Source organism: Oryctolagus cuniculus, chromosome 17, assembly GCF_051225735.1.
Source record: "Oryctolagus cuniculus isolate XC-2025 breed Fujian yellow rabbit chromosome 17, ASM5122573v1, whole genome shotgun sequence".
Taxonomy (NCBI): Eukaryota; Metazoa; Chordata; class Mammalia; order Lagomorpha; family Leporidae; genus Oryctolagus; species Oryctolagus cuniculus.
In genome coordinates, this window is record NC_142883.1 from 39,606,785 (window position 1) to 39,634,697 (window position 27,913).

At 60.3% G+C, this 27,913-nt stretch overlaps 1 protein-coding gene across 1 annotated transcript in view; it reads right to left on the reverse strand.

Annotated features, from left to right (window-relative positions):
• TMEM132E (transmembrane protein 132E) overlaps positions 1 to 27,156 on the reverse strand; it is a 47,282-nt gene extending 20,126 nt beyond the window's left edge. The window contains exon 1 of the mRNA XM_017349225.4: positions 25,526 to 27,156. Within this exon, the coding sequence (XP_017204714.3) occupies positions 25,526 to 25,592 (67 nt within the window). The 5' untranslated portion in view covers positions 25,593 to 27,156. The remainder of the gene's footprint in view (positions 1 to 25,525) is intronic.
• Between the last annotated feature and the right edge of the window lie 757 nt (positions 27,157 to 27,913).

Consider the following 27,913-nt stretch of genomic DNA (forward strand, 5'->3'; position numbering starts at 1 on the left):
GAGCACTTGTTCCATGTTTCCAGCGAGGGAGTGCCAGAGGCCCAGGCACCTGCCAGGCCCAGGGGCAGCTCCCCCACAGGCCCCCTGGAGCTTCTCCACCAGGCGGGAGTTTTCCCAGGGGAGACCAGGGACGGACACCCCAGTCCTGGGAGACTTGCTGGGCCCCGTCTCTCCCTCCAGCTGCACTTTCTGTTCCCATGGGATCCTGTAAGCTACAGGTGGCATGAAGTGCAGGGCCTCCGCTGTGATGTGGATGGACAGTAGCAGAATGGGGTGATGGTGCCTTCTTGGGAGCAGGGCCTACAAGATGGACAACTCTGCCTGTCCCCAAGCAGGAGGGGCCTGGAGCTCAGAGGCCCAGCTCCTTGAAGATTTGGGGAGGGGGGAGGTGAGGAAGCCATGCTGCTTCCGAGTGCACAGAGAGCCGGCCGGCCTGGGCCTGCCCCATGAACTGTGGTGTGTGCCTGTCTGCTCCTCTGGCTGCCTCTGTCACCTCAGGTTAGGGGCCAGAGGCTCCCACAGGCCATGGAAGACAAGAAGGCTTTGTGCTTCCAGGCGAGACCCTCGCCCCTCGCCCCTCGCCCCGGAAAGGCCCTTGTATTTCCGGAAAATCTGGCGGGGCCCCAACCTCACCCTGCCCCAGCAGCAACCTCCAGCGTGAACCTTTGGCCCAGCTGTAAGGGCTCTGATGTGAGGTTCCTTTTGTGGCGGGAAGAGCTGGGTGGGGGGCTTGGGGATGAAGCCACAGGGTCAGGGGTCCATTTGTCTCCAGATCTAGCATTGGCCAGCGGCATGGAGCTAGACAAAAACAAACTGTTCCTGTGGACTCATGGGTACTGCTCACTGTCCTGCTGCTCCCCGCCTGACCCAGGCCACATAGAACAGAGCCCTGGCTCCTGCCAGCGCTGCGGGGGTCTGCCCTCGCCCTCTCAATCCCTCCAGCCTCCTGAGGGCCGGAGGTCCCTGGATTTCAGAGTGGTCATGAGTGATTCAGGAGGTGAAGGGCCATGGAGCCACACTGATGGACTTGGGCAGGGCCTTTTGGTGACAATGGCCTGCCCAGCCTCTTCTCACCACGCCAATTCTGGGACCCAGGGAGGGGCTGTGGGGTCCCCAGGCACAGCAACTGCTACCAACCTCTCTCCTGGGCTTGACCTGCCCTGCTGTCCCACCCACACCCACCCCTGCATCTCCGCTGCAGCCTTGAGGGGTGGGGGAGAGAAGTGAAACAGGGCTGCAGGGAGCCACCGGAAAGGAGCCGGCAAAGCTCGGATCAGGAAGAGAAAGGCTGCAGGAGGGAGGTGGAGAAAGGGGACAGAGAGAAAGGACAGAGCAGGTGCAACGGGAGGGAGGGCAGAGGCGGCCACCGCCAGCCTGGGGTGGCCCTCTCCCCAGAAGTGTGATGAGGGAGAGGGGCCGCTGGGTGGAAGGGGCCGTAGGAGGAAGCCCTGGAACCAGCCTGGGTGGCCCTGTGGCCTGGGAGCTGAGCGAGTGGCAGCAGGCACGCGGAGGAGGGGAGTGCGGGGGAGGGGCGGCGTGCGGAGTTCCACTAAATGACTAATGTGCATTATCCTAATTATAGCGGAGCAAGCTGAGCCTTCCCACTGGTGCAGCCGCCTGCATCTCCTAATAAACAATTAGCCACAAACAACGGAAAAAGAAAGTGTGTGCGTGTGTGCGTGTGTGCGTGTGTGTGTATATGTGAGAGAGAGAGAGAGAGAGAGAGAGAGAGAGAGAGAGAGAGAGAGAGATCCTGTGCAGGCCTGCCAGTGGGTGGGGGTGGTTGGAGCTAGGCTTGGGCAGGGGAGGCTCTGGGAAGAGTCAGAGACTCTGCAGCCCAGGTAGGGGTGAGGCCACAGCGCCCAGGGGTATCGGGCGTGGTGAGCGGGGTGCAGCTAACACTCCGAGGCTGCCCCTGGAGTGCTGGGCATGGGGCCAAGTGTGCTGCCGTCCTCACAGCAGCCCAGGGAACTTGCATCCTTTTTGTCAATGGAGGAATCGGAAAGGCTTACTCAAGGACACAGCGCTGGCCCATGGCCCCCTGACTTCTCTGACTCATTCTGCGGGGACACCAGAGCCTAGAAGTTGGGGGGCTGTGTGTACTGACCCCCTCAACTATGTTCCTAGACCTGAGTTGGAGGTGGGGACAGCTGTGAAGCTGTGCCATCAGTGTCGCTGGATGAGACTGACCGCTGATGTTTGGACAACGTTCCTGAGCCACGAGCTGTCTTCCCATCCCTGCTCTAACTCAACCTAGGGAGCAGAAGACACCTGTTGAAGGTCCCTGAGGTTTACTGGCAAAGAGGAGCTTGGAACTCAGACTCCTGTCCCTGGGCAGGTGCGCTGGGGGAGCAGGGTATCTGAGAGGGAGGAAAGAGTGAGCCCACCCAGCTGCCCAGCCTGTCTGGACACCTGCACCTGGAGCAGCAGCCCGCTCTCATCAGCCTCCTGCCAGGCTCTGGGCCTCAGCTGGGTTTCTCCAAATCACCAGCTGCCTGTTTCCCTGCTGTCCTTCGAGGCCTGCGACTCCAGGCCAGGTCACAGGGAGCCCTGAGAAAAGCAGGTGGCAGGTGTGTGCCTGGGAAATAGCATGAGGAGTGCGACCAGCTTGTCCCGGTTTGCCCACGGCCATCACTGGCTTAGTGCCAACAGCTTCTCGGTCCAAGAACGAGGCTAGCTCACCATCCTTTCCCTTGCTGCCTGTAGGGTGGGCAAAGCATGCCTGGCTGGTTTCCCCTGTAGGGGGCAAGGGTGGGGGAGCCCCCGGGATCTGAATCCTGGGCTTGGATTCACAGCGCTTGGTCTTGGGTTTAGACCTCTGTCTCCAAAATGGGGCTAACAAGACCTTCCCATACGTGGCTGGGTGAAGCTCAAGTGTGGGAATCCACTCTCAGGCCCTGGCTCCATGTGACTCCCCCACAGATTCCTCCCTGATTGGCTCTGTCCTGCTGTAAGCACCCCTAAAAGCCTAGGCCCTATTGTACCTGGTTTCTCTTGGCACCAGGCTGATTGATTGGCAGCTGTGTGGCTGACGCTTCTTCAGCATTTCTAACTCAGGGCTTGAAAGAGGCCTTCAAACTACCGCTTAACAGACGGGAAGACTAAGGGAGGAAGAGGAGACAACCCTGCCCAGGTCCTACAGCTCCCTCCCTCTGCACCACGGGTATGTCCTTTGTCCCCCAGGCCCTGCCTGATCTACCCCATCTGCTCCTGAGCCTTCTCTCACTCCAACCCACACCCCTGGTCTGGGCATCTCCAGCCAATACCCTCTGCCTCTGGGCCTTTGCACGTGCCCTCTGTCATCTCTGCTCTTCCACCTGACAGGTGTCATGTCAACTTCTCCCAAGTGCAGCCTTCTCTGTGAAGGCATCTTTGATCACTCCCCAGAGCCGGGCAAGGCACAGACGTGTGGGCTGCCCACATCCATTGTTCTCTGTGTTGCAACAGTCGGCGTGCATATTCTGCTCTCTTGGATGGACGCCTTGCTGAGGCCAGGGACCCTGCACCGATACAGCCTGACTGCCCAGAAAAGGACTAGGGCTTGCAACCGACGTTCGATAAATATATTCGACAAATAAATATTTATGCAGCCCCTTCTCTCACAAGACCCTGCTGGGAGCTGCCAGGGAGACAGAGATAAAGAAGAGAGCTTCTGCCCTTAAGGGATTTGCTGGCTAACGGGGAGACAAGTACATAAATAACCGTGCTAAAAGGTAGGACGCGCTGGAGGCTGCAGAGACGAGCCGAGCTCCCCGCAAGCCCCGGGCAGAGCCAGCCGCCCACACAGCCTTCTCTTCCCGGCGAGGGGTGCAAGTTCAGCAACGTACTGGGTGGGGGAGCCAGGGGCGTTGCAGGTCGGAGGAACAGGGTGGCAAAGAGAGGCCAGGGATGAAAGGCAGATCTGGACCGAGGGGCAGGGCACGGGGAGAGCGCAGAGGTAAGGCTGCGTCACGGACTGGCACCAAGAGGGCACGGGCTTTAGATGCACGAGGCGAAGGAGTCAGCGCATCTCGCCCCAGGGGCTCTCAAGCTGTGCTCCTTGGAGCCCTGGGGCTCTGTGGAGTGGTCCCAGTTGCCATGGGTGTTCATGTGGGTTGCTGCATGGATAATAGATCCTAAGCCTTTAAAAACTTGCCAGTCAGGCCACAGGCAATGAGGAGGCACCGGGTTCTTGAGCAGGGGAGAGATGCATGAGGTGCTGCTTGCCTTTATTCACACACACACACGCACACACACATGCACACACACACACACGGGCAAAGGCTGCGAGGGGCTGACGCTTAGCTCCAGAGGCAGGTGCTGGAATGAATTTCCGGAGCTTCCGCTGTGTCATCATCCAATCAGTGTGGCTGGCCCTGCTGGGGAGGAAAGAGCTCCTGTCCCGAGGCGTCCTGGGATGAAGGGGCAGGCAGGCCCAGCTGGCAGCCCTTCCTGCTCAGTCACATCCCCTCGTCCCCTTGTCCTCATGTCCCATCTCCAGGCTGCCCCATCCCAGTCCCCCTCGTCCTCTTTCTCCCAGCGCTGAACCAAGCAGAGCACACAGGGAGAGCTCTCCCCCAGGCCACGCCGCACAGAAGTGAGCATAGCACCTTCCCTGCCCAGCCCCAACTTCATCCCCAGAACAGACTTCTCGCTGATGCTTACTGTGGTTCCCTGCCAGGTGAGAAGATTCTGAAAGCCCACGCCCCCCAGGAAGCCTGCCCTGAATGCTGCAGAACCAGGCTGGTGGAGAGATTTTCCTCTCTCCTGCCAAGGAGTCTGATTTGAGGAAGATTCCCGCATCCAGGAGAGGAAGGGAGCCGTACTTGATTAATGATGTCTGCTGCGAGTGCAGACAGAAACTAGGGGCTTCCGTTCCTGCCTGTCTCCTGCTTCCTCCCCTGACCCCAAGCAACTCGACATTTCTGAGGTTTCCTACAGCCCTCAGGTTCTGGAGGAGGCCACACCAGAGCAGGTGATGCCCTCCTCAGAGCCACGGCCACCTGCTTCCCCATCTACTGGGAAGGCAACTCCTGTACAGTTTAAAAGCCCACAGCTGGGTCTCATTGTCCAGCGTCTCTGCTCATGCTTTTAACAATGTTGTCCTTTTTAAAAAATATGTATTTTTGAAAAATGTAGTTTCATTTTATTTCAAAGGGGGGGGAGAGAGGGGGAGAGAGAGAGAGAAAGAGAAAGAAAGAAAGAAAGAAAGAAAGAAAGAAAGAAAGAAAGAAAGAAAGAAAGAGAGAGAATCTTCTACCCACTGGTTCACTCCCAAAATGTCCACAACAGTCAAGGACTGGCCAGGCCAAAGCCAGGAGCCCAGAACTCAATTTGGGTCTCCTGCATGGTGACAAGCTCAAGTATTGGAGCCATCATGATCTGCTGCCTCCCAGGGTTTGCATTAGCAGGAAGTTGGATCAGAAACAGAGGGGCTGGCCGGCGCCGCAGCTCACTAGGCTAATCCTCTGCCTGCGGCGCCGGCACCCCGGGGTCTAGTCCTGCTTGGGGCGCCGGTTCTGTCCCGGTTGCTCCTCTTCCAGTCCAGCTCTCTGCTGTGGCCTGGGAAGGCAGTGGAGGATGGTCCAGGTGCTTGGACCCTGCACCTGCATGGGAGACCAGGAGGAAGCACCTGGCTCCTGGCTTTGGATCGGTGCAGAGCCGGCTGTAGCGGCCATTTTGGGGGTGAACCAATGGAAGGAAAAACTTTCTCTCTGTCTCTCTCACTGTCTAACTCTGCCTGTCAAAAGAAAGAAAGAAAGAAAGAAAGAAAGAAAGAAAGAGAGAAAGAGAGAGAGAGAGAGAGAAAGAGAGAGAGAGAGAGAAAGAGATAAAGAGAGAAAGAGAGAAAGAGAGAAAGAGAGAGGGGCCAGGACTTGAACCAGGCACTCTGACATGGGATGTGGATGCCCCAATCAGCAACTTAACCACTGAGCCAAACGCCTGTGTCCCTGGCTCTCATTTTTGAGAGGAAGAGACAAGAAGGCAGGAAACGGGGCCACATTCCCGGCAGTTCCCTGTAGCCTCCGATCTGGGGCTGCTGTGAGGTCGTGCCTGGGCACAGATGTGCTAAATGCTCATTACACTCCCACTCCCACTCCCGCCCAAGAGCACAGTCCCAGGCATGGGCCTTGGCTTCACGGACCCCACCTCCCATCCTCCCACAAGGGGACCGGTGTATCATCCCCACGTCATGCAGAAGGGCGCTGCAGCCCTGCCATGGCTGAGACCACAGCAGAGAGATGACGGCTCTGGACCCCAAGCCTGGATCTGGCCGGCCCTGCAGCAGGTGCTGGGAGTCCGGGGGAGTGGGACTCTGTGATCCAGGAAGAAACACACATGTGCTCCTCGTCCTTGCTCCTAACGGTGGGCTCCTAAAGCCCTGGGAACTTCTGAGTGAGAGGCGTGACTCTGGCTGTTCCCCTAAGTCCCTGTGCACCTTCCAGAATCTATGCTAATGAGGTGGCTGGGAGGATACGCTGGTGGCCAGGAGAACCATCCGTGTGATTAGAGTTGGAACCTTCAGCCCCACCCCCGTGACCTCTGGGGAGGAGCAGGAGCTAGAGGTTGACTTAATCCCTAATGTCCAATGATGTCATCCATCAGTCCTGTGGGGAACCCAGAACCCCAGGGCTGGAAGCGCTTCTGGCTTGGTGTGCACACCTACGTACCAGGAGGGTGGTGGTCAGCATCTGCACTTAGGACCATTCCAGATCTCACCCCCGGCGCTCACCCATGCCTTCATCTGTGTCCTGGTCCCTCCTGCCTGCTCAGCCAGTGATGGAAAGTGAAGGGTTTCCCCCAGTCCTGTGAGCTGTGTAGCAAATTACAGATGCTGAGCAAGGCGTTGTGGGAGCCTAGCTGGGCAGAAGTGGGAGCACCCAACACTTTGGAGAGCAGTCTTAGGGGACTGGGCCTTGTCCCTGTGGTGTCTGTGCTAACTCCGGGCAGCGAGTGTCAGAATCAAGTGGAACTGCAGGCCGCCCTTTGGGTGCCCGCAGGAAACTGGGGTCTGGGAGAACAGCCTGGTGTGAGGCATAAAGTCCACATCTGTGACATCAGCAGTGCTGTGACTTCAAGAACAAGGTCTTCCTTTAGGGAGAAAGGCAGGGCCCCAGGAAGGTGGGGGGGGCATCCTTCCAGCACAACCATGCATAGCCCCAGGCTTCCCCTCCCTGAGCACCTGCCACCTCCCTCCCCTGCAGCCTGTGAGCCCCTCGCAGAGGTAGCCAAACACCCATCCCTGTAGCCCCCGCCCAAGTCAACACAAAGTAGGTCCTCCCGAAACATAGGTTGAATTAAAATCAGGGAATGGAGTTTAGGGGAGGCAGACTTGGAACTAAAAATCAGTGTTGGCTGGTGCTGTGGCTCAATAGACTAATCCTCCACCTGCGGTGCCGGCACACCAGGTTCTAGTCCTGGTCGGGGCGCTGGATTCTGTCCCGCTTGCCTCTCTTCCAGGCCAGCTCTCTGCTGTGGCCAGGGAGTGCAGTGGAGGATGGCCCAGGTGCTTGGGCCCTGCACCCCATGGGAGACCAGGAGAAGCACCTGGCTCCTGGCTTCGGATCAGCGTGGTGCGCCGGCCGCAGCGTGCCAGCCTTGGTGGCCATTGGAGGGTGAACCAACAGCACAAGGAATACCTTTCTCTCTCTCTCTCTCACCGTCCACTCTGCCTGTCAAAAAATAAATAAATAAATAAAAATAAAAATAAAAAAAATTTAAAAAATGAGCGTTGTGATTCCTCAGACTCAGAGCCGCCCAGCAAGAGAAGGGGATGCCGTTAGAGCGGCGGGCTCCCTGTCGTAGGCTGTGGAATCCTGGTGGTTTGCTGTGTGGCACTATCATGGCGACTGTTCCTAGTAAACCTTCTTTCCTAAATGTGTGGGGTGAACCGTGGTGCCGAGGGGGCCCTGGCTGGTCATCTCAGCCCCGTGTCTGCGTGTAGGCGAGGCCACGGCGTAGGGAGCCACATGCGACAGCAGGTGGGGAGAGGCTGCTGGGAGGCATCAGGTGGCTGGGTAGGTCTTCCACACGGGCAGCTGCCCACCATCCCCGCCTGACCCCACTCACTGAGTATACTTGACCCCCCTATTCCACTAGGAGACCCCCTTGCTGGCCCCACCAAGTGCCATGTGGCTCTGAGGCTGGCTTGAGCCTTACATATCCCAGTGTCCATGCTCTGAGGGCCCCAACTGCCATGTGTGACAGCTGGGGAGAAGGGACTGGAGTCTACTCACTTAGGACTTCACAGTTGATTACAGAAGGAAACACCAGCAGCTCTGTGGGCAGCAGCAGGCAGCCCACGGATGCGCCGGCCCCTCCAGGATCACCCGGTTAAGCCTGCATAGCTCTGGGCGTCTGGAGTCTGGGGGGTGGGCACGGGGCTCGCACCAGCCTGGCTTCGAACCCCAGCACTGCCTCTTGCCTGCTGCTGTGTGACCTTGAGTGAACCGTGGGACCTTGCGGAGTGCGCACCTCCGGGGCTTGCAGTGCCTCCCGTGGGGCCAGGCACGGGGTAGGTGCTCAGTAACGAATGGGAGCAATTGCCATTAAGAACCATCCCTGTTGTTAGGCTTTGGGCTTTATCTTTCCAAGTGCACCCATGTCTCATCCAAACTCTTTGAGGGCCCACTGTGTGCCGGGCAGGGCTTACAGAGGTCTCAAGGGGGCCCGACCTACAGGTGCTAAGGAACATGCTGGGGGCACACAGAGTGGACTCCGTCTGGGAAGTGCTACTGGGAGACCGGAAGGAGTGCAAACGCTACTGTTCCTTCCAGAACATTCCATCTGCTTGTTGGCTGGGCAAACAGAGGCAGCTGGCTTCTCTCTGGAGACACAACTCCTTGTCCATTCTGCCCTTGTTTCCATGGAAGGTGTAGCCTGATGGGCGGGGGAAGTGGTTTTCAAACCATGTTCCCTGGAACCCCTCGGGAAGCTGTGGCAGCACAGCGTTCCTAGGGCCTGCCCATGGACTGAATGTTGTGCAAATCGCAGAGGCCAGATAGCAGGCAGTGGAGAGCTGGGCAGCGAGTCCGAATGCCGGGTTCTGATCCCTGTTTTTATGTGAACTTGGAGCAATTCCCTGTCCGAGGAGCCCTACCTGCTCACCTGTGCAGACTCCCCCGGGGACAGCTACAGGGCTGGCAGGGGTGGAGGCTTTGGCCCACACAGTGGGGGGGTCCCTCGGGGTGGGGGCGAAGGAGACCGCTGTGTGGTGCAACCAAGGGGTTGCCTCTTCCCTCCTTCCTTCCCTCTGCAGCCCCAGAGGAGCCGGAGCCATTACCGGGAAGGGATTTCAAGTCAACAAAGACAAATTGGCTTAATTGACCCAAATTAGCAGCAGGGAGGCCCCCGATGGCCCAGCTGCTGGTGCACTTAATCACTGTCACCCTGTGTGGCCGGGGACAGCCCTCCGCCCCCAAGGCCATCAGGGTCATCTCCCCCGCGAACGGCCACCTCTCCGGAGTTCTCCAGCCCCAGGAAGCAGGACGGGACTCTGGGGATACACACAGCTTCTGGCTTTACAGGGACAGCTGGGCTGGGGACTGCAGGGGCCCCCCAGCCGTGGCTGACCAAGGACCGCTGCAGAGACGCTGTGCTGTCCGGAGGCTGGCGGAGGGGAAGGCTCCGCCCAGGCTCACTGCTCTCAGCTCCTCACTGCTTTCCTCATTGGTGCTGGGTGGGGGCAGCGGCAGGGCTCCCAGCCAGAGCTCTCTCGGGCCTCTGGCGACCCCAGCCCCCAGGCCCTCCTGTTGGTTGTCGCTGCCGGAACTCCCTGCAACCCCAGAGCCCCCTGGCAGACCCCCGGCCCTCCTCTCCCACAGTCAGCACTGACAGAGACCCTGCCAGGAGCCGCCCCTTGGCCGTCCGGGCTCCCAGGGACTCTGGGTCCCTGTGACCTCAGGGCCTCTGCCTCATGTTGCTCTCTCCAGCTCCCTCCGCCTTTGTCTTTGCCTGAAGTCTGATCTGCCAGGGCTGCTCTTGCCTGTCCAGCCGAGGCCGCGTGAAAGGGGTTCTGGGGCTCTGTGTACCTCCCGGCTTTATCCATGGCCCCAGCTCAGCCAGGGCCACACTGCAAGTCCTGTCCCTCCTGGCTCGGCCTGCCCTGGACTGCTGGCCCTCCTCCACCACTTTCCACTTTGCCATAGCCATAACCACGCCACTGGGGTCAACCTCCCGGGGTGGAACCTCTGCTAGGTTCACTGAAAGCAGAAGCGCTCGCTCTCTGTCTCTCTCTTTACCTCTGTCACACACACACACACACACACACACACACACACACACACACAGAGGCGTGCTCCAAGTTACCAACAGGCTGCTTATCAAGAGTGCACAGGAAATAGGCTGTTGGCACTTAGAGACACATTTCCGCCCGTTTCCCTAGAGACAGACCATCAGGAGTCATTAGCACAGGTTCAGGAGCAGTAGTCACCAGCAGTTAGGTTCCCAGGCTAGCCCACCTGACAGACTTCACCCATAATTCATTCTGTAAGTATTTATCAAACACCTACTATGTGCACAGAAGACTGCGCAGAGGTAATAAGAGACGCTTGAGCTCTGGGCCCTGGGACAGGGGGTTGAGTGAGAGGGGGCAGGAAATGCGACAAGGGGTGGGGACAGGGGTCTGGTCTCGTTTCCCAGAGGAAGCACCTGGGAGCCCCCGCCTTGTGAATTCAGAGCCTTGCAGGCTGGGACCCAGGCACGGGTGCTTTACGGAAGCACTCCCTGATGGGCAGGGCTCAGCCAGGGCTGAGACCCGCCGCCTGCCCTGTCCCCATTCTCATGGACGCACCTCTTGCCCCGCACCTGGATGCACACGACCAAAGCACATTCCTGCCCTCTGCTCCCCACGCCCTGCACAGCAGCCTTCCTCACAATATTCGTAGCCTCAGAGCCCCAGCGCCCAGGCCGCTGCATGCACTCCACGATGACGCATCTGGCCACTCAGCTGTGGGCAGTGGGGGGCTGGGGGACGCTGGGGCGCCCCATGGTGGGGTGTTACTGAGACAGGTTTCTGGGACACTCCATAATGTGGGTAATCCATCTTCCATGCTCTGATTCCCCATGTACCCTCTTGCCAGGAAGAGCCCCCATTCCTGTTTCCTCCAGAGGCCCACTCTGGGCAGCCCCAGGAACCCTGCTCCCATCCATCTTCCAAGGCTTTGCCGGAGGCGTCCAATGTCTCAGTTACGGCCCTTGCGCCCTGCTGCTCCTTGGTCCCCCGCGTCGTGCCACTGGCTTTCATCTGCTGGACTCAGAGCAGCCCCTGCGAGCCAGCCTCCCTGAGCTCCAGGATGGAGCGCTCGCTCCAGGCTCTGTGAATGAATGGGTGTGGCTGGGGCAGCAGGGGCTTGATGGGACCCCGCCCCCCAACACACACACAACTCTCCCGGCCAACACAACGTCCCTACCCACCGTGGGGCAGCCCCAAGCTGCCAGGCCAGGGCCCGCTGGGTGTCGGCTCCCATCCCCAAGTTGGTGGAAAGGAATTTCACATTTGTAACAATTATTCACTTAATTGGGTTCCAATTAAATGGGAGAGGAGGTGGAGGGCTGTGTCTGTTTGTTATCCTCCTTCCTCCTTGTGCACATCAAAGCGGGTGCAGGAGGATGACAAATGGATTTGATCTCATCTGGAACAATCCCGCCTTCAGCCAGGGTGCACACGGCTGCCCGCTTCTCCTGCACCCCTCAAGCCCGCGTTCCTCACCAGGGGCTGCACCCAAGGCAGGGTCCTAGGGGCTGAAAGGCCTAGGCAAGAGCTAGTTCTGGCCGGCGCCGCGGCTCACTAGGCTAATCCCCCCTGTGGTGCCGGCACCCAGGGTTCTAGTCCCGGTCGGGGCGCCAGAGTCTGTCCCGGTTGCTCCTCTTCCAGTCCAGCTCTCTACTGTGGCCTGGGAAGGCAGTGGAAGGTGGCCAGGTCCTTGGGCCCTGCACCCACATGGGAGACCAGGAGAAGCACCTGGCTCCTGGCTTCGGGCTGGCGCAGCGCCAGCTGTAGCGGCCACTTAGGGGGTGAACCAACAGAAAAAGGAAGACTTTTGTCTCTGTCTGTCTGTCTCTCTCTATCTTTCACTGTCTAACTGCCTGTTCAAAAAAAAAAAAAAAAAAAAAAAAGCAAGAGCTAGTTCTTCTCCTGGGCTTCACCCCCACTGACTGCAAACAGAGCGAGGTTCCCAAGACCCAAGAGGCAGAGAGGGGACAGGAGTGCCCCATCCACAGCACCCCGGGTCCCCATGGCACAGTGAAAAAGGCCTTAGGAAGGATTCGGAGACCCAGGGCTTACCAGCCGGGCCCCTTGGAGGCATCTCAAGGGCTGCCAAGGGGTGACAGGGGAAGGGGGCACAGATGAGGCCTCTGGGATGCACCCCCACCCTTCCACCCATCAGCAACCTGGCTTGTATGTGTATCCTATATAATCTAGCATAGAGAACGTGTGTGTTATATGAAATACACGTGTTATTAGTCTAGACACCACATTGTATACTGAATACATTACATTTTATTTTCCTTTGGCTGAAAAAAAAAATCTAGAAAATCACTAATTCCATCTAATCCATGGCTCATCACAGAGTGGGGCAAGGGACTTGCCCAAGGCCACACCATCCGTAGGGTCTGGGCTGCTAGCACCGAGGTCCCCAGGCCTGGAGCTCCATGGCCAGAAGTGTGCAAGGGAGGATGGGGGAGCCCACGCAGGGCGGCCCGGAAGGGCAGCTGTGGCCAGGTTCGCAGAGGCAGCACTGCCCTCCCTATCGCTGGAGGGGCCTCTGCTGCCCCGGGTGTCCACTCCCTGGTCCGCACTGAACAGAGACCATGGTCAGGAAGGTGAGGCTGGCGGCCGGGGGCTGTGGCTGGGTCAGGCTGGGAGAAGACACTGCCTCCCATGGGCCCCCTGGCAGGATGCTCAGTCCCACGGGGAATCTGGGCCGTGCTTGCGGCCTTGGCCCCAGGAGCGCCAGCCAGTGTGCCCAGGAACGATTTGTAGCATGAATGGATGGAATCAATGGAAAAGATCCCTACCAGAAGCCAGGGCCCAGACTTCTGAGCTGGGGTGAAGCCGATGAGGCTCTGTGGGGAGCTGGCTGTGGAACAAGAGGAGTCAGTCAGAGGGGCTTTGTGTGGAGGATCCCCAGTCCCTCCCATGGGGAACCCCCTTTCCTGGGAACGCCCCAGGCTGGTAGGGGTTAGGGAGGAGGAAGCAAGGTGCAGCTGCCCCAAGGAGCTTCCTGTCTGGTGGGGCATGCTGTCCCGGTTGGGGCAGCCTCCTGCCCAGGGCCAAGCTCCCCGACTGGCTGTGGAGCAGGGCGGCGCATGTTGGCACGGCCAGCCAGCCGGCCGGCAGGAGCTGGAAGCTGCGGCCAGGCAGCAGGAGAGCCATCGACATTCTGGTCAGGCACATTGCTGAGTTATTATTATTTCTTTTTTTTTTTTTTTCTGAGCTACTTAGAGCAATTTACAGAAATCATTTAGAGGCCGTTTAGGGAGAAGAGAAAAGATGAAGACTTTTAAAGGCAGGGCCTGGGGATGGTTTTATGCAAATCAGCTTTGCAGGGAGGTGGGGAAGGGGACTCTGAATTCAGAAGAGGGTGTCGGGGGTCGGGGGAGGGGGTTCCAGGCTCTGCCCCTGCCCAGGGCTGGGGTTCCCTGGGAGAACAGCCAAGGACAAAGGAAGCCGCTGGAGTACATGTTGGACAGGGCTCAGGAGACGGAAGCTGGCCACTCCGTGCCTCAGTCTCCTCCTTGTGACCGCGGCACCTGCCTGGGCCAACTTGACGGCCCTGGGACTGAGGTGAATGGGTGAGACACATCCTGTATGATACCGGGGTCAAAGGAGTGGCCTTGGACCCTAGCTGCCCAGAACGAGGTGGTTAGGGCCTGGGGCAGTGGCAGACACAGTCCCGGAGGTTAGAGTCTCTGCCAGGACTTCCTGCTTCTGTGACCTGGGCAGCCACTTCCTCTCTCTAGGCTTCAGTTTCCTCACCCATGTATTGGGGATTCTGATGAACAATATCACAGGTGAGGCCTACATGGGCCAAGACCCGTGCAGCCACTGGCCAACGGCCCAGGTCTCCACACTCCTGGGTCATGGTCGGCAACTTCAAGGGCGGGAACCTGACCTTCAAATACCCACATCTCCACCCCTGCCCCAGAGAGGAGAAATCCTTCTTCCAGCTCTTCACCGGCATCGGCTCATCAATTCATTCTGACAACCCCAAGCAGAAGCTGCTCGTGTTATCCCATTGCATAAGCGTGGAAACACTTATGAGCCACAGAGGAGGAAGCGATTTTCCCCAGGACCACGTGGCGAGCATGTAGCGGATGAATGAATGAATGAGTGATGAAGAAGCAGAAGGGCCCTGTGCCCACTGAGCTCCCAGATCTGCCTTCCCAGTGGCTCCCTGAGTGGAAATGGTAAGAAGATGGAAGGGACCACCCTCCGTGGCTCATTCCTTCAACCCACAGCACAAGTACTGAGCATCTCGTGGCAGGCACTGGCCCAGGTATGGGGATGCAGTAGTGCACACAACAGATGTGGCCCCTGCTCTCTGAGGTTCCAGTCCACTGGGGGCTGTCATTCTGTGACCAAGCAAGCACACTGCCACACAGCATGTCTGCAGAAGGGAAGCGAGGCAGGGCGGAGGGACAGAGGCAGATCAGGACTACAGTAGCCAGGGGTGGCTGGGAGGGCCCCTCTGATCAGAGCTGCTTGAGGGAGACCCCATGGAGGTAGGAGGGACGAGTCACAGTGTGTGGGGAAATGCACAGGCAGAGTGGTGGCAAGGCCGGGGCCCGGGGCTGTGGCTGGCACGGTACAAGCAGGAAAGGTGCCAGTGTGACCAACCGAGCGGATCAGGGGGGCAGTGGCGGGGCGGAGGAGCTGAGCAGGTGGTGACTTGGTCTGACCCGTGGCTTACAGGTGTCCTGGCAGTGAGTGAATGGGCGTCACCACAGCCAGCATGAATCATGCCAGGGCTGCGCAGGGTTTCTAAGAAAGACTGCAGAACGGGGAGCCAGCTCCAAAGCACTGCTTCAGGGGTCCCCAAACGCCTCCCAGCGGAGACCCGGGGTGCTGCCCATGTGGCTGCGGAGCCCTGTGGCCAGCTGGCATTGAGGTGTGCTGCTGGCAAGTGCCAAGCCCAGAGGCTGTGTGCACAAAGGACAAATGCAAACCAGCTCGTGCACAGTTGTCTCTACCGACTGCGTGCTGAAATGGCGATCTTTGGGACAGCAGGTGTAACAGCACTGTACAACTAATGTCTGCTTCTTTTGCTTTCTCTCATGGGAAGCCAGGACAAATTCCAGCACAGAGTGGGCTCCTGGTGCACTTTTACAGGACAGCTCTGGCGCAGCTCAGCAACCCCTATTCCAAAGGCAAGGAGGGCCGGCGCTGTGGCACTAAGGGTTACACTGTCAAGCTTGGGACAACAGTGTCCCACAAGGGAGTGCCCGAGACCTGGCTGCTCCACTTCTGATCCAGCTCCCTACTGATGCGCCTGTGAAAGCAGTGGAGGATGGCCCAAATCTTTGGGCCCTGGCACTCACATGGGGCACTCCTGGTGGAGTTCCAGGCTCCTGGCTTTGGCCTGGCCAAGCCCCAGCTGTTGTGTCCATTTGGGGAGTGAACCAGCAGATGGGAGATCTCTCTCTGGCTCTCCTCCCTTACCCCGACACCCTGCCTTTCTAATAAATGGAAACTGAACTCTACCGGAAGGAAGGGCTTGTCCACGCAGCTGGCTGGAAGGACACAAGTGGGGAGAGAAAACAAAGGCAGAGAATATGGTGGGAGGCTGAGAACTGGGGGGTCCTCTGGGTGGGTCCAGCGTGAGGTGACTCCCAAGGGGTCCCTGATCCAAGAATCCAATTAAGAAGCAGTGGTGACGGAGTGAGCACGGACAGTGCCAGGCTACGTCTGAACCTGCTGCTCCACCTTCAACAACCCTAAGGAATGGGAAGGTCTTTTCCTTCCCATGGTTTGCAGGTGAGAAAACTGACTTGCTCATGACCACCTGGTCACCCCGGAGGACCAGGAGGAGGTTCTGGGGCCAGGATCCCAGCCCTGGACCTGAACCCATGTGTCTTCAGGCTGCAGGACTGGGAGGCCTGAGTCACCCTAGACCCTGTCTGGCACAGCCCGGGCCCCCTGCCCTGGGGCTGTCACAGGCTGGGGCTGCAGTGGGGCCCGGCCAGAGCCAGGACTGCAGAGGCACGAGGAGTGCTGGGCAAAGCCGGCAGCTGCTGCCCCGGGAGGGCGGGAGGGGCGGAGAGGGGCAGCCTCTGGCTGCTGCTGTTCTTAACAACCAGCAGCATGTTACTAGGGGGCATCAAAGGAAAGGGGGAAAAAGACCCCAAACAGCTCTCTGGCAAGTCTCTGTCACGGACCTGAGCACTCCCTGACAGCCAGGCCCGGCTCCAGGCAAGCAGAGAAGGAAACAAACCCAGGTCCCAGAGGCCCTCCAGCAGACACACAGCGTCTTCCCGCCACCTCGTCCCCGCAGCGGCCCAGCCTGAGAGGCGAGGCTGTTACTCCCATTTGGCAGATGCGTAGGCTGAGGCTCAGGGAGCCAAGTGAGGCAAGTGCTCTCCTACTCGGCTCCTTTCTCCAGGGTTCCTGCGTGGGGGGATGAGGACCCTCCCACACCCCAGGGCTCAGACCCAGCCTGGGGCCACGGGCAGGTCCGGGAATGGCCAGCTTTCCTGCTGCATGCTCCTAGCCTTCCATTTGTGCAGGTGGGAAGGCGGCAGGGAAGCAGCAGAGCCGGCCCTTACACTCACACTCAGATCCGTTCTGGGCCTGCAAGTGGACTCTGCCAGGTGGCGGACCTCGGACGACCTCTCCCAGTCATTTCCCATCCCAAGGCCCCCACTCCAGGGCTACAGCTTCCTTCAACACTGCACCGACCTGTCCACCACCTCCCAACCAAGGGAGCATGGACCACCCTCGCTCCGCAACTTTTCAAAGCTCCCTAGGGCCCCATGGAACCCAGGGTCAAAGTTCTGAGAGGTCTGAAGAGGTCATCCAGGTAAAGACCACCAGCCACACATCCTGCCTGCAGCACCATACCCCGCACGGCCGGCCTCGGCTCTCCCCACCTGCGTCTGAGCGCTCCTAGGCCAACAGCCATTTGTCCCCTGAGCTTCTGGCTTCCTTGGGGTCTGAGACGCATAGTATCTGCTGACTGATTAGTTTCAGAAACAGAATCCTGGAACCTGGTGAAGGGATCCTGAAGGTGTGCCTCCTCCAAGAAGCCTTCTGGATACCTCTAATGGTTCCAAGGAGAGTTCTCCTTTCCCGCCACAACACCCTACATCCCTTCCAATGCGACTCAGGATTCTGCCACCATCTGTGCAGACAGGGCCCATCTCCCGAGGACACCACATCACAAACTCTTCACAGGGCAGGTACCACACGCCCCTTATCTTTGTATTCCACACCCAGTGACTGACGTGTGCTAAGGGCATTAACAACGAAAGACTGACAGCTGTCATTTTCACACACTTACTAAATATTCGACACAGAGTAACATAATAAATCATCATTGCCGCCCTCTACCTCAGGTCCTGTTACGATCATTTGCAGGGGAGGAGGCTGGCCCAGAGTGGTTCTGTAACTTGCCCCAAATCACACAGGAAGTGAGGAAACTGGCAGTTTGGTTTTGAGGCTGAGTGCGGGGGAGGAGGAGGAAAGCCATAAATGGTGAGGCCAAGGTGAAACACAGCAGAGGCCCCCAGGGCTCTAGGGGGATGTCCCTGGTATCCAGCACCGGTGTGGCACGTATTAGGTGCTCAGTTAATAAGGGTCATCAAGGCAACTGGACAGTTCAGCAGCTGCTCAGACACAGGCACATGCCACTGGGACGTCCCAAGCAGGGGGGGCTGGCAGTCACCCACAGGGCCCACCCTCCGCCTTCTCTCACCCAGCACCTCCCGCCTCCAGCCTCTTTCCCACCCCGCACTTCAGACCTTTCATGCACAGGGCTGGCTGCTGGCAGTTTTTCTCCCACCGAGAACAGCCACAGAAAATTGAGATCATTTCTCTGCTGTGTTGGCAGCTGAGAAAATGGCAATTTTTCCTATTTCCAATCCAAGAGTTCCCTCCTAGTGCACAAAGGCCCCATAAGCCTGGTTCTCCCCAGGAGGGACAGAGCAGGGGGCAGGGCCCCTCCGTGGCTAAGAGGCATGGCTGGGGTGCTCATGCAGAGGCAGGGGGCTGGTGACTGGAGGGGGAGGGGCAAACAACCTGGGCACCTGCAGACACAAAACTGGGACAAGCAGAGGCGCCAAAGCAACAGGTCGCAGGGGGCCCTGGAAGCCCCTGAGTGCGAGCATGCGCACACGAACGTTCTGATAGCTGCACCCCCAAAGCACAGCGCTGGGAAACTAGAGGGACTGAAGCGGAGCAGCCACCCCTGGTATAAGTAGAAAATTAGTTTCAAAATCAGAGTCTGGAAAAGAAATGAGAGGTTGCTTAGAGTCTGCACTGCCCTGCAGAGATGGAGACGGCTCCCGTTTGACAAGTTCATGTTCATATCGGATGTGGGAGGCCCTGGAAGACCCACCTCCAGCCTTCACAGGCCCTCCCTGTGCTCTGCCCCTCGGGTCCTGTGCTGTTCCTCGAATGCCGAGCCCGCCGCCGGTGGGGCTCACCCCTGGCTGGTCCCTCTTCCCCCAAGGCCCTTGAGCACTGGCTCCCTCACCCCTCCAAGCCTGTGGCCCAGTGACCACACTTATCAAACGACAAGTAAGATGGCACAGCCCTGCCCCCACACCCTCAGCGCCTGCACCGCCCTTTGCTCCTGGCACTTGCTGCCTTCGTATGCTCATTACTCGCCCCCCACCCCCACCCCCGGACCTGCCATGAGGACGTGGGCTCCAGGCTGCAGGGATTTTTGTTGTGTGTGCTGATTACCGTCCAGTAAGCACTGGATACTGAGTGCCAAGGAGGGTGTCCGTGTGTCCGCGGTTCACTCACTGGTGCACTGGACACAGCATCAGTGCTACCTAATGCCAGATGTCCCCTCCGAGACAAGATGCAGGCATGCAGGGGTGGGGGGAGAGAGCACACATCATCTGAACACAGGTGGACTCAGAGCCAGCAGGGGAGCCGAGCGGTGCACGGGTGAAACATGGCAACTCCACGACAAGCTGCAAGGGGCCTTGGGACCTGGTTTATCTGATAATCAGGGTGGCCCTCTTGATGGAAGTGGCAGATACAAGCACTGGCTTGCAGGCAGGGTAGGCGATGGGGCGGCAGAGTGTCCTGCTCAGAGGGAACAGCAGGGACAAAGGCTCTGACATGGAACAGAACATGACGCACTCTTGAGATCACAGAAGCCGGGAGAGCAGAGAAGAAAGGGGCTCAGAGTGAGGCTGCGAGGCTCCGTGGCCCAGGTGGCACCGGGCTCAGGCGCTTCTGTCTGCCCGTGTGTGTGCTCGTCCCCTGTTTGCAGGAGAGAGAAGGCGTGGCAGAAAGACCTCTGTTAGCAGGATCAGGAAACTTCGCTGTAAGGCCGGTGTGACCAAGACTAGTGGAGCCCTGGCTTTGCCCTCCCAGAGCAGCTGCTGTGAACAGCAGACGAGACCATGGCTCTGAACTGCCAAGAACTGTCTGTGCTCACGAGGGCAGCAGTGTGTGACCACGACCGAGTGGGTGTGCACATGAGCGTGTGCCTGCACGCCCGGCTCCCACCGTGGCAAGGCTGCCAGGAATACAGTTGCTTCTGGGCCAGCGGTGGGAAGCCGGCAGGACGGAGCCCTGTAACCCCTGGGCAGGGGTGGCTGTCACTCTCACCGTCACTCACTCATCACGCACCTCTGAGGGCCTCAGATGGAGGCCTCTCCGAAGTGCCACTGTGCCTCCTTTCTCATACTGTGTGCTCCCAAGGGCAGGAATCCCCTTTCTCCATTAGAAAACTAGAGAGGCACGTGTTGTGGCACAGTGGGTTAGGCTGCCACTCAGGATGCCTGCATCCCATAGCCCAGCGCTAACTGCTCTGCTTCCCATCCAACTTCCTGCTAATGTGCACAGGTGCACAGGCAGCAGGTGGGTGGCTCCAGTGCTTGGGTCCCTGCCACCACGTGGGAGATCTGGATGGAGTTCCTGGCTCCTGACTTTGGCCTGGCTCAATCCTGTGAATGGGAGAGCTTTCTCTCTCTCCTTCTCTCTCTACTGCTCTGCCTTGGAAGACGAAAATAAACAACCATTAAAAAAAACAGGCAAAGGACCCAAAGAAACATTTTTTAACAAGACAGCCTCAGCGTGTCCGTGGCGGGTTCTGTCTAAGGGTTGGCCACGTCCCTTGGCAGGGCTGTCCTGGCTGCCTGTTCCACTCCAGGCCGGAAAGAAGCCTGCTCTGTCGTGATCCCCGTCCAGCCCCAGGCTTCAGAAGTTGGACTGTGGCACATCACTCCGCCCCACCCCCCAGGACCAAGGGAGGAGGCCCCAGGGAAGCAGGTAAGCTGAACAAAGCGCCAGCCAGTGAGCACTCATCCTGCCCGCTGCCTCCCAGTGTGTGTGTGTGTGTGTGTGTGTGTGTGTGGAGGGGGTGCCGAGCTGCCCCTCCTCCTAGGCTGAAGGGGTTTGGGTGAGGATGCCCAGGAAGGATTCAAGTTTGATCAAAAGCAGGACTTTCCAAAGGCAGATAATTATGTAGATAATTTAGGCAAAAAGAGATTTTCTTCAATTATCTTTCCTTTTTTTTTTTTTGCACTGAATTATTCATTCTTGCATTCATTCATTCTTGCCACAAGCACCAAATTATCTAGGTAATTGCCTCCATTTCCCACTTCATCCTGCTGCTGTGGGCTGGCCGGTGAGGCCTGGGGCGGAGGTGCCTGTGGTTCAGGTAGGGGGGAGGGGGAGCTGGAGGGGACAAACAAGACTGCAGGGAGGGATGATGCTGTCTGGCCTGTGGTGACTCTGTGACTGGCCGGCTCCCTTGCTGGCACCATTCTGGCCTCCCTGGTCTTAGCGCCCCCAGTCTTCCAGGAACTGGTGCCTTAGCGCTCCCCCATATGCAGCCCCATCTTTGGGGACCACTGGAGTACGGCCCAGACAGCTGAACTGGTGAAAAGGGGGACCCACTTTTCCTGGCATTTAAAAAGACAGAGGAGAATAGAAAAAGACATTTATTTTCTTTAAAAAAAAAAAAAGAAGCACGTGCACAACTGGTTCATTAATTTCTTATTAAAATTCTGTGTTGAGCACGGGTAAGGAAGAAGGGAGATCCTGGGGAGGGAATGGGGCAGGGAGGGGGAAGAACCGTGTCCACTTGCTGGCTCTGCTGCAGGCATCAGTGGAGGGAGGCACGGGTGGGGGCAGGGGTGGGCAAGAAGGGAGCTGACAGTCCTGCCGCTACGCAGCCAATCGGTGCCACAGTCAGGGTCTGCACCCAGGTGTCCTGAGTCCTGAGGGCTCTGGTTTCAAACCGCTTTAAACCGCAAGGATCTGGGGCTTTCTCTCCTCTCTGCAGCTGGTGCTGGAAGCTCCCGAAAGGGAACCCCTCCCGTCTCCAGTGGATGCGTGGTGAGGTTTACCAGCCACAGCTGCTGGTGAGGGTTTGTCCTAACTGCTTGCCACCCAGCTTCAGCCTGGAAGTGCCTCCCTTGACCAAGTGCCTAGAAGGGATGGTGGGGGTGGGGGAAGCTGCCAAGGAGCCTGGGCCCCGCGCCCAGCCAGGACCCCCACTTGGGTTCTGGGGCTAGTCTTGATGCAGAAGGACCTTGCACAGTGACTTTGGCCAGTCCCTTCCCCTGCGTGGCCACTTCCTTATCCACCTGAGGGGTGGACCTGGCAGTTTTGCAATCTCTTCCAGTGCTGTGGACACTGCTGCACACTGAGCTACCAAGTGCGACCCTGCCCCAGAGGGCCAGAGCTGGGGTCTCTTGGGTCTCCATTTCTGCAGCTTCCCCACTCATTACCAGTCTCTCAGGCCTGGGGTCTGTGTGCTCCAGACAGGCCCCCAGGGCGGGGCCCGGGAGATGCCTGGGTCCAGCCCTGCTGTTCCTCAGTGGCCTTGCCTCCTGCAGCCAAACACCCAGCAGTCTGCAGAATGGATTCCAATAAAGCTCCTTTTCTGCCACCAAGTTTATAACACATCCCCACCTGCTGGTCTTAAACATTAACAAGGCTGTGTGGTGGCACAGCGCTCCGAGTGGCCAGAAGGAAGTGGGCTGTGGGACTGGGCAGACGAGTGGCAATCAGAGTGATGTGGGACACCGCCTTCACATACTCCGAGGCTGGGTGTCACCTGAGACAGGTGGCTCGCATGTGCCTGTCCCACCCCCTTGTACTCTTCCTGGTGTCTCTGACCGTCTCCTCTCCCTCCCCTCTTCTGCCCACATCTCAGAGTTCCCCTTTCAACTGACACTGGGAGCGTCCCTCCATACACAGTGTTCTGCCCACCCCATTCATTCCTCCTGAGCGCCTACCATAGAATGAGACAGAAACACAGATGATACACTCTCCCGGTGGTTATCAGGAGGGTTGCCCGGGTCAACACGGGCATAGTGGCTGGAGGGCCAGAGAGGCAGTGCCAAATGCAAGGGTAGACTGGAAAGAGTGTAATTGCTTCTGCTGCAAGGGACTGCTGGTGAGAAACCAGAGCATAATCTAGAATGATGCCCTGGAGGAGGTGATAACTGATGCGGGAAGGCTTTCTAGAAGCAAGGCATTCCAGAGAGAGGGGCTGGCAGGTGCAAAGGCAGAAAGAGTACACAGTGGGAAGAGAGAAACCTCATGGGGTGCATGGAGTGAGATGAGAGGGCAAGACCACGGATGTGGTGATGGAGACTGGGACAGGATTGGAAAGGCGCTAGGACACCAGGGCAAGGAGTGTACCCTAGGCCCTGTGGACAGTGCAGAGTCCCTGAAGGTAAGTGAGTAGGGGGCTGGCATCATCAGCTCTCCAGATTGAACCACCACCCAAACTCTTATTCAAACTAAAACGGAGAAGAATCTCCCAGAGACCAGATCCCAGATTCTGGCCTTGGCAGATGTTCTCTGGGAGATGCCTTGAGATTGGCGACAATGCAGGGTGTGGACACCCCAAGGCTGAGCCCCTCTGTCAGTGGTCCGGGCACCAAGTAAGGAGGGGAGGGATGGGCCAGCAGCTCACGCTGCTTTATGGAAGACGAGGAGCACGAGTGAGGCAGCCCAAGGTCACCCTGCCTGGTGGCGCCAGAAGCAGACAGGAACCCAGGCTGCTTGGCTCCCCATCTGGCTATGTGGTCAGAACCCCGTGGCCTCAGCAGCCTGCCAGGCTTAGGAAGCCACAGCCAGCCCTCCGGCCCCAACCGACTGAGATGACGTCCATATAGCCTTTTCCTCTGAGAGCAAAGGGTTGGCTTGAAGGTGTCATGCAGCCCCAGAGGAGGACAGATAGATGGGGTGGGGGTTGAGGGGATTTCTGTTGATCTGATCTTATCCACAGGGGAGGTCCCCCAGCTTTAAGCATCTGCTGGCGTCCTTCCCCAACAAGGGGAGACAAAGGCATGGAATGGGGGAGACTTTAGGGCGAAGGGAAGCAGCCTGGAAGGAGGACTGGATGGGGGAGACCCCTCCTCTAATACCTTCTTTCTGCTCATGCAGCCAAGCTCTGAGCCCCTGGGCATGCTGGTACCACACCAAGCACGGGGCACTGGCTGGGTGGACAAGAAGCACACAGCTTTGGGAGCCCCAGGGTACAGAGAAGGAAGGCCCTGGCACTTAGGGCAAGAAGGAGACGGTGATCAGACCCCCCCTCCCCCCCAGGAAGGAGGAAGGGAGGATTCTGGGAGGTTACAGTGGGCAAGGATTTATAAGGCCAGGCTGAAAGACCAGGACGGTGGGCAGTGGGGGATGTAATGAGAGCTTCTGAACTGCCCAGAGATGGGGCCACGGCTGGTTTGAGGAAGGGAGCTCTGACAGTGAAGATGCAAGGGGGAGGTTCAGACCACACCTAGACCCAACGTCTGGGCTTCCTGGCTTCCTCCCACTGGACGGTCCAGCTCAGAGCTCACCAGGGATGGGCCACCAGTGCTGCCCTGGCGGCTACAGTAGGCAAACAGGCGGGCCCTCCTCCCCAGCCCTTCCCCATTCTGTGTCTTGTCCAGGGAGCCGAGGTTTCTGGGTCCCCGGCTCGCCCAGCCCACCCCCTGGTGGCATGCTGCCTTTCCGGGAAGAACTGAGGTTAGCTGTCTCCTGTGGTCTAAACGCAGCAACCCCCACCCCCCCCCCACCACCCCAGCTGGGAATAAGCAAGCACGCCCTGCATGGCCATCGGGCTGATCCCTTTCCCCCTCTGGCCCCCGGACCCTATGTCTCCAAGTGCCCATTCCCTTTCTTCTTTCAACCTTGACAATGGATGCGCCCTGCTCAGGGTGAGAGGCCGCTGCTTAGGGACCACGAGGGCCTGCATGGCCGGCTTGGGCAGGCTCCCAGGGACTGGGCAGATCTGGGCCGAAGCTGAGCAGCCACTCCATCGCATCCGGTCTCCATCCTCTCCAAGGCTCATCCCTCAGCCTGGGGCAGGGAAGCCCTGCCCGCCCCCAGCCCCCCACCTTTGCTGGCAGGGAAACCTGCCCCAGGTCTGCTGGTCGCTCGCTGTGGAGGGGCAGAGGACCTCCATTCTGCTCCCGCGAGCTCTCTCCCTCACCCTGGTCAGCGCCCCTCGCCTCCTGGAGCGTCTCCAGCTTGCAGAGGGCCGGCTGCAGCCTCCTCCGGTCTGGTCCGAGTTCCCACTCGGGATGGGGGGAGGCTGTTCAGAGACCCCTGCCCCGCACCCGTGTCGCCGCCGTCCCACCGTTAAAGCGCACCGCCCCGGCCCCTCCCTCTCCCAACCCCCTTCACCGCGGAGCCCGGGGCGAGCCTGGGGAGCAGACGCAACAGATTGCAGAGCGCGAGAGCGCGGAGCCCGCTCCCTCTGCGCGCCGCCCGCGGTCCCGGCCGGGACCCCCGCCCTCCGGACTCGGCTAAGCCGGCCATTTAGATGCAGCTCACAGGCCTGCGGGCGGGCGAGTCGCCGCGACTCTCCGGCCGCTGTCAGTCCACTTCCCTTCGCGAGGACAGCCGCAAGAAGCGAGGCAGCGGGCCGCGCGGCCCCGCACCGGCCTGCGCTCCAGGGGCCGGGGCACACTCGATCCCCGCCGATCCCGACAGCGCCCAGCCCGACTGGCTGGAGCGGGAGGGCGAAGGTGGGGGGGGGGGGAGCGGCCGGGGAGCGATCCAGCGCATCTCGGGACCTCTCTGCGCCCCCGTGGGCGGACACGCCCCCAGACTCTCGGGCTTAGACCCTTCCTCCTAAGCCGGAGAGGACTGGATCGACCCTCCACTCGCTCTTTTTCCCGGCCGGGCTCGATCCCCTCGGCCAGGCTTGCAGCCTTTGCTCCCGCCGGAGGGCTTAGGGGCCGGCGGAAACTCGAGCTGCTGCCCCAGACTCCGGGCTAGGAGCGGCGGCTGCGAGTCCGAGGAGGGGTGGAGATGGGGGTCCTCCTTCCTCCAACCCTCCCTGGGCCCCCTCCAGCGGCGCCCGCCGCATCTTCAGCCCCGAGTCTCCGCCGCGACACTTACCGTGGGCGAGCAGGGCGGAGAGGCAGAGCAGGGCGGCGCCGCCGCGGCCCGACATCCCCGGGGCCATGGCCGAGGCTAGGGCTGGAGGGGTCTAGGGGGGGCAACAGGCGACAGGGTCCTGGCCCCAGGCTAGGCTCGGTCACATCCAACTCAGGGTGGCCGTGGCGCCCCGTGGGCTCTGCTGAGGCTTCGGGGGCCAGGCCAGGCGAGTGCAATTCGGGGACACTCTGCGGGGAGGGGGCGTCCCAGGCGCCGCCGGCTACACCCTCGGAACTGGTGGGGGCGCAGCGCCGGGCGGGAGGAGCCTCCACCTCCCCGGGCTGGTGCCCCCTGCAGGATCCACGGAGAGAGGGGGTAGCCGCACGTGCGGGCCCCGGGCCCCGGGGCTGCCTAGCGCCGAGCACCGAATGCCTGGGCCCCGCGGCCCAGCTCGAATCCGAAGTCGCACAGGGGTGCGGATCTCCAGCGCAAGCCCCAGTTCCCTCTGTCTCGGTAGAAGCCCCACATGGACAGCGCGGCTTGCTTCCTCCAGGCGCCCTGCAGCAGCCTCAGCACAAAAATCCCAGGTCAGGTGCAAATGACGGGTTTCTTTTTCGCATATAAATAGGAAATCCTGGTAACTTTAATCCACCCGGAGAAGGAAAAGTTTCCGCGCGGCGCTGAGACCGGCGCCGCGGGTCGCCACCACCAGAGGCGACGCCCAGGCAGAATGCCCGAGGTGGGCAGCCAGATGTTTGTCCCCTCGCCGAGCTCGCTCCTGGGCTCCGGGGCGCTCTCTCCAGTCTCGACCGCGGCTCGGGCTCGACGCAGGCTGGCTTAACGCCGCCTGCTCTGGCAGCGGCTCGGCGGCTGGGGCGAGGGTGGCGCGGCCGGAACGGGCCGCCCCGTGGAGACGGGGCTTGGAGGAGCAAGGCGGCGGGAATGCCGGCTACTGCGCCTTGCCCACGGCGTCGACTGCAGCCTCCGGCCCATCCACGCTCTACGGCCGGGAAGGCGCTCGGCCAGCCCGCGGCCGCTCCAGGCCACCCCTCTCCCTCTCAGGTCCCGCTGTCCGAGCAGAGGGGCGCGCTGCCCCGCCGCGCTCCTCGCCTTCTCTGGAGGGGGAGGGGGGCAGCACAAACCTTGAACTTTTCCGGGGTTCAGAGTCTCCGATGCCTCGGTCTCCCCGCCGCCCCCGCCCCGCCCCCGGACGCCCACTCGCCCGCTGTCGCGCTGCGGCCGGGCATCGGCTCCCGCTCTCTTCGAGTCAGTTTAGGCGAGCGGATCGCCGCGCCAGTCCGGGCTGCGGGCGGCGAGACGCGGGCGCTGCGCCAGGGGCCAGGGCGCCCGGCACCCGCGCAGCCCGCGGCCAGGGAGGCGGCAGCTGGCGCCTACGGGGCCGAGCGGAGAGGAGGTGCCGGCAGGGGGGCCGGCTCCCCATGGACGTGTATGTGGGGAGAAGAATCGGGAGCAAAAGGGAAGAGGCGGCGGGGGGAGCCACGGTTGCACGGAGCCGCCGCCGCCTCCTCGGCGCTCACGCCGGCTGCTCCGCCGTAAATGACTCGAGAGAGACACACACGCGCGCTCGCCCGCCCTCCTCCCCCGTCCGGGATCCAGCGCCCACCCGGGCAGTGGCGGGCGCCGAGCTTGGCGCGCTCGCTCCCCGCCCCGCCCCTCCCCGATTCCCCGTGGTCACGTGGGCCCGGAGCGCGCGGCCCCCGGCTCGCGCGCCACGGAGGGCCCCCTCCCCGGCTCCCCCTCCGCCGTCCACGTGTCCATTCCGCATTCCCAGCCTGGGGGCGCGCGCGCCTCCTTCCTGAGACACGGGCAGGGGCCGACCTGGCGATTGCGCTCTCCCCTGCTTTAGGTTTTATTTCCCCTCTCCGACGCACGCTAGAGCCTGGACTGGAGTAGGGCCGGCCGGCTGCGGCGGCTGTGCCGCTCCCGGGCAGACACCGCCGCAGTCGCCGCGGTCCCTTTTCCGAGGATGCAAGCTCCCCGCCGGGCGCCGGAGGTGTTTTGCAGCCGTTCTGCCAGAGGCGCGGGTAGGGGGCACCCTACCCCCAGCCCCAGAGTCTGCGCGGGGGTCTCCGGGGGCACTGGGTGGGAGTCCTCTAGCTGCCGCGCCCAGCTCCTTTCGGGTCGCGGGGAAGCTCTCGGGTTCCACTTCGTGCGGGGATGGGTCGGGGGGCGCAGCTGGGGGCAGATGGAATCCGCTGCGGAGGCCGGGGCGGGAGAGGAGTGGCGGCGGAGAGGAGGGGGCCACCAGCCCTCCTACAGGTGTTTTGCAAACCTCTCCAAGGGCCTGGGGTGGGGATGGGGACCTACCCCTCTAGCACACTCACCTGGGCACCTGCCGACTAGGGGGAGGGGTGGTGTTCCTTCCACTGTCTGGCCGGTTTCATTAGA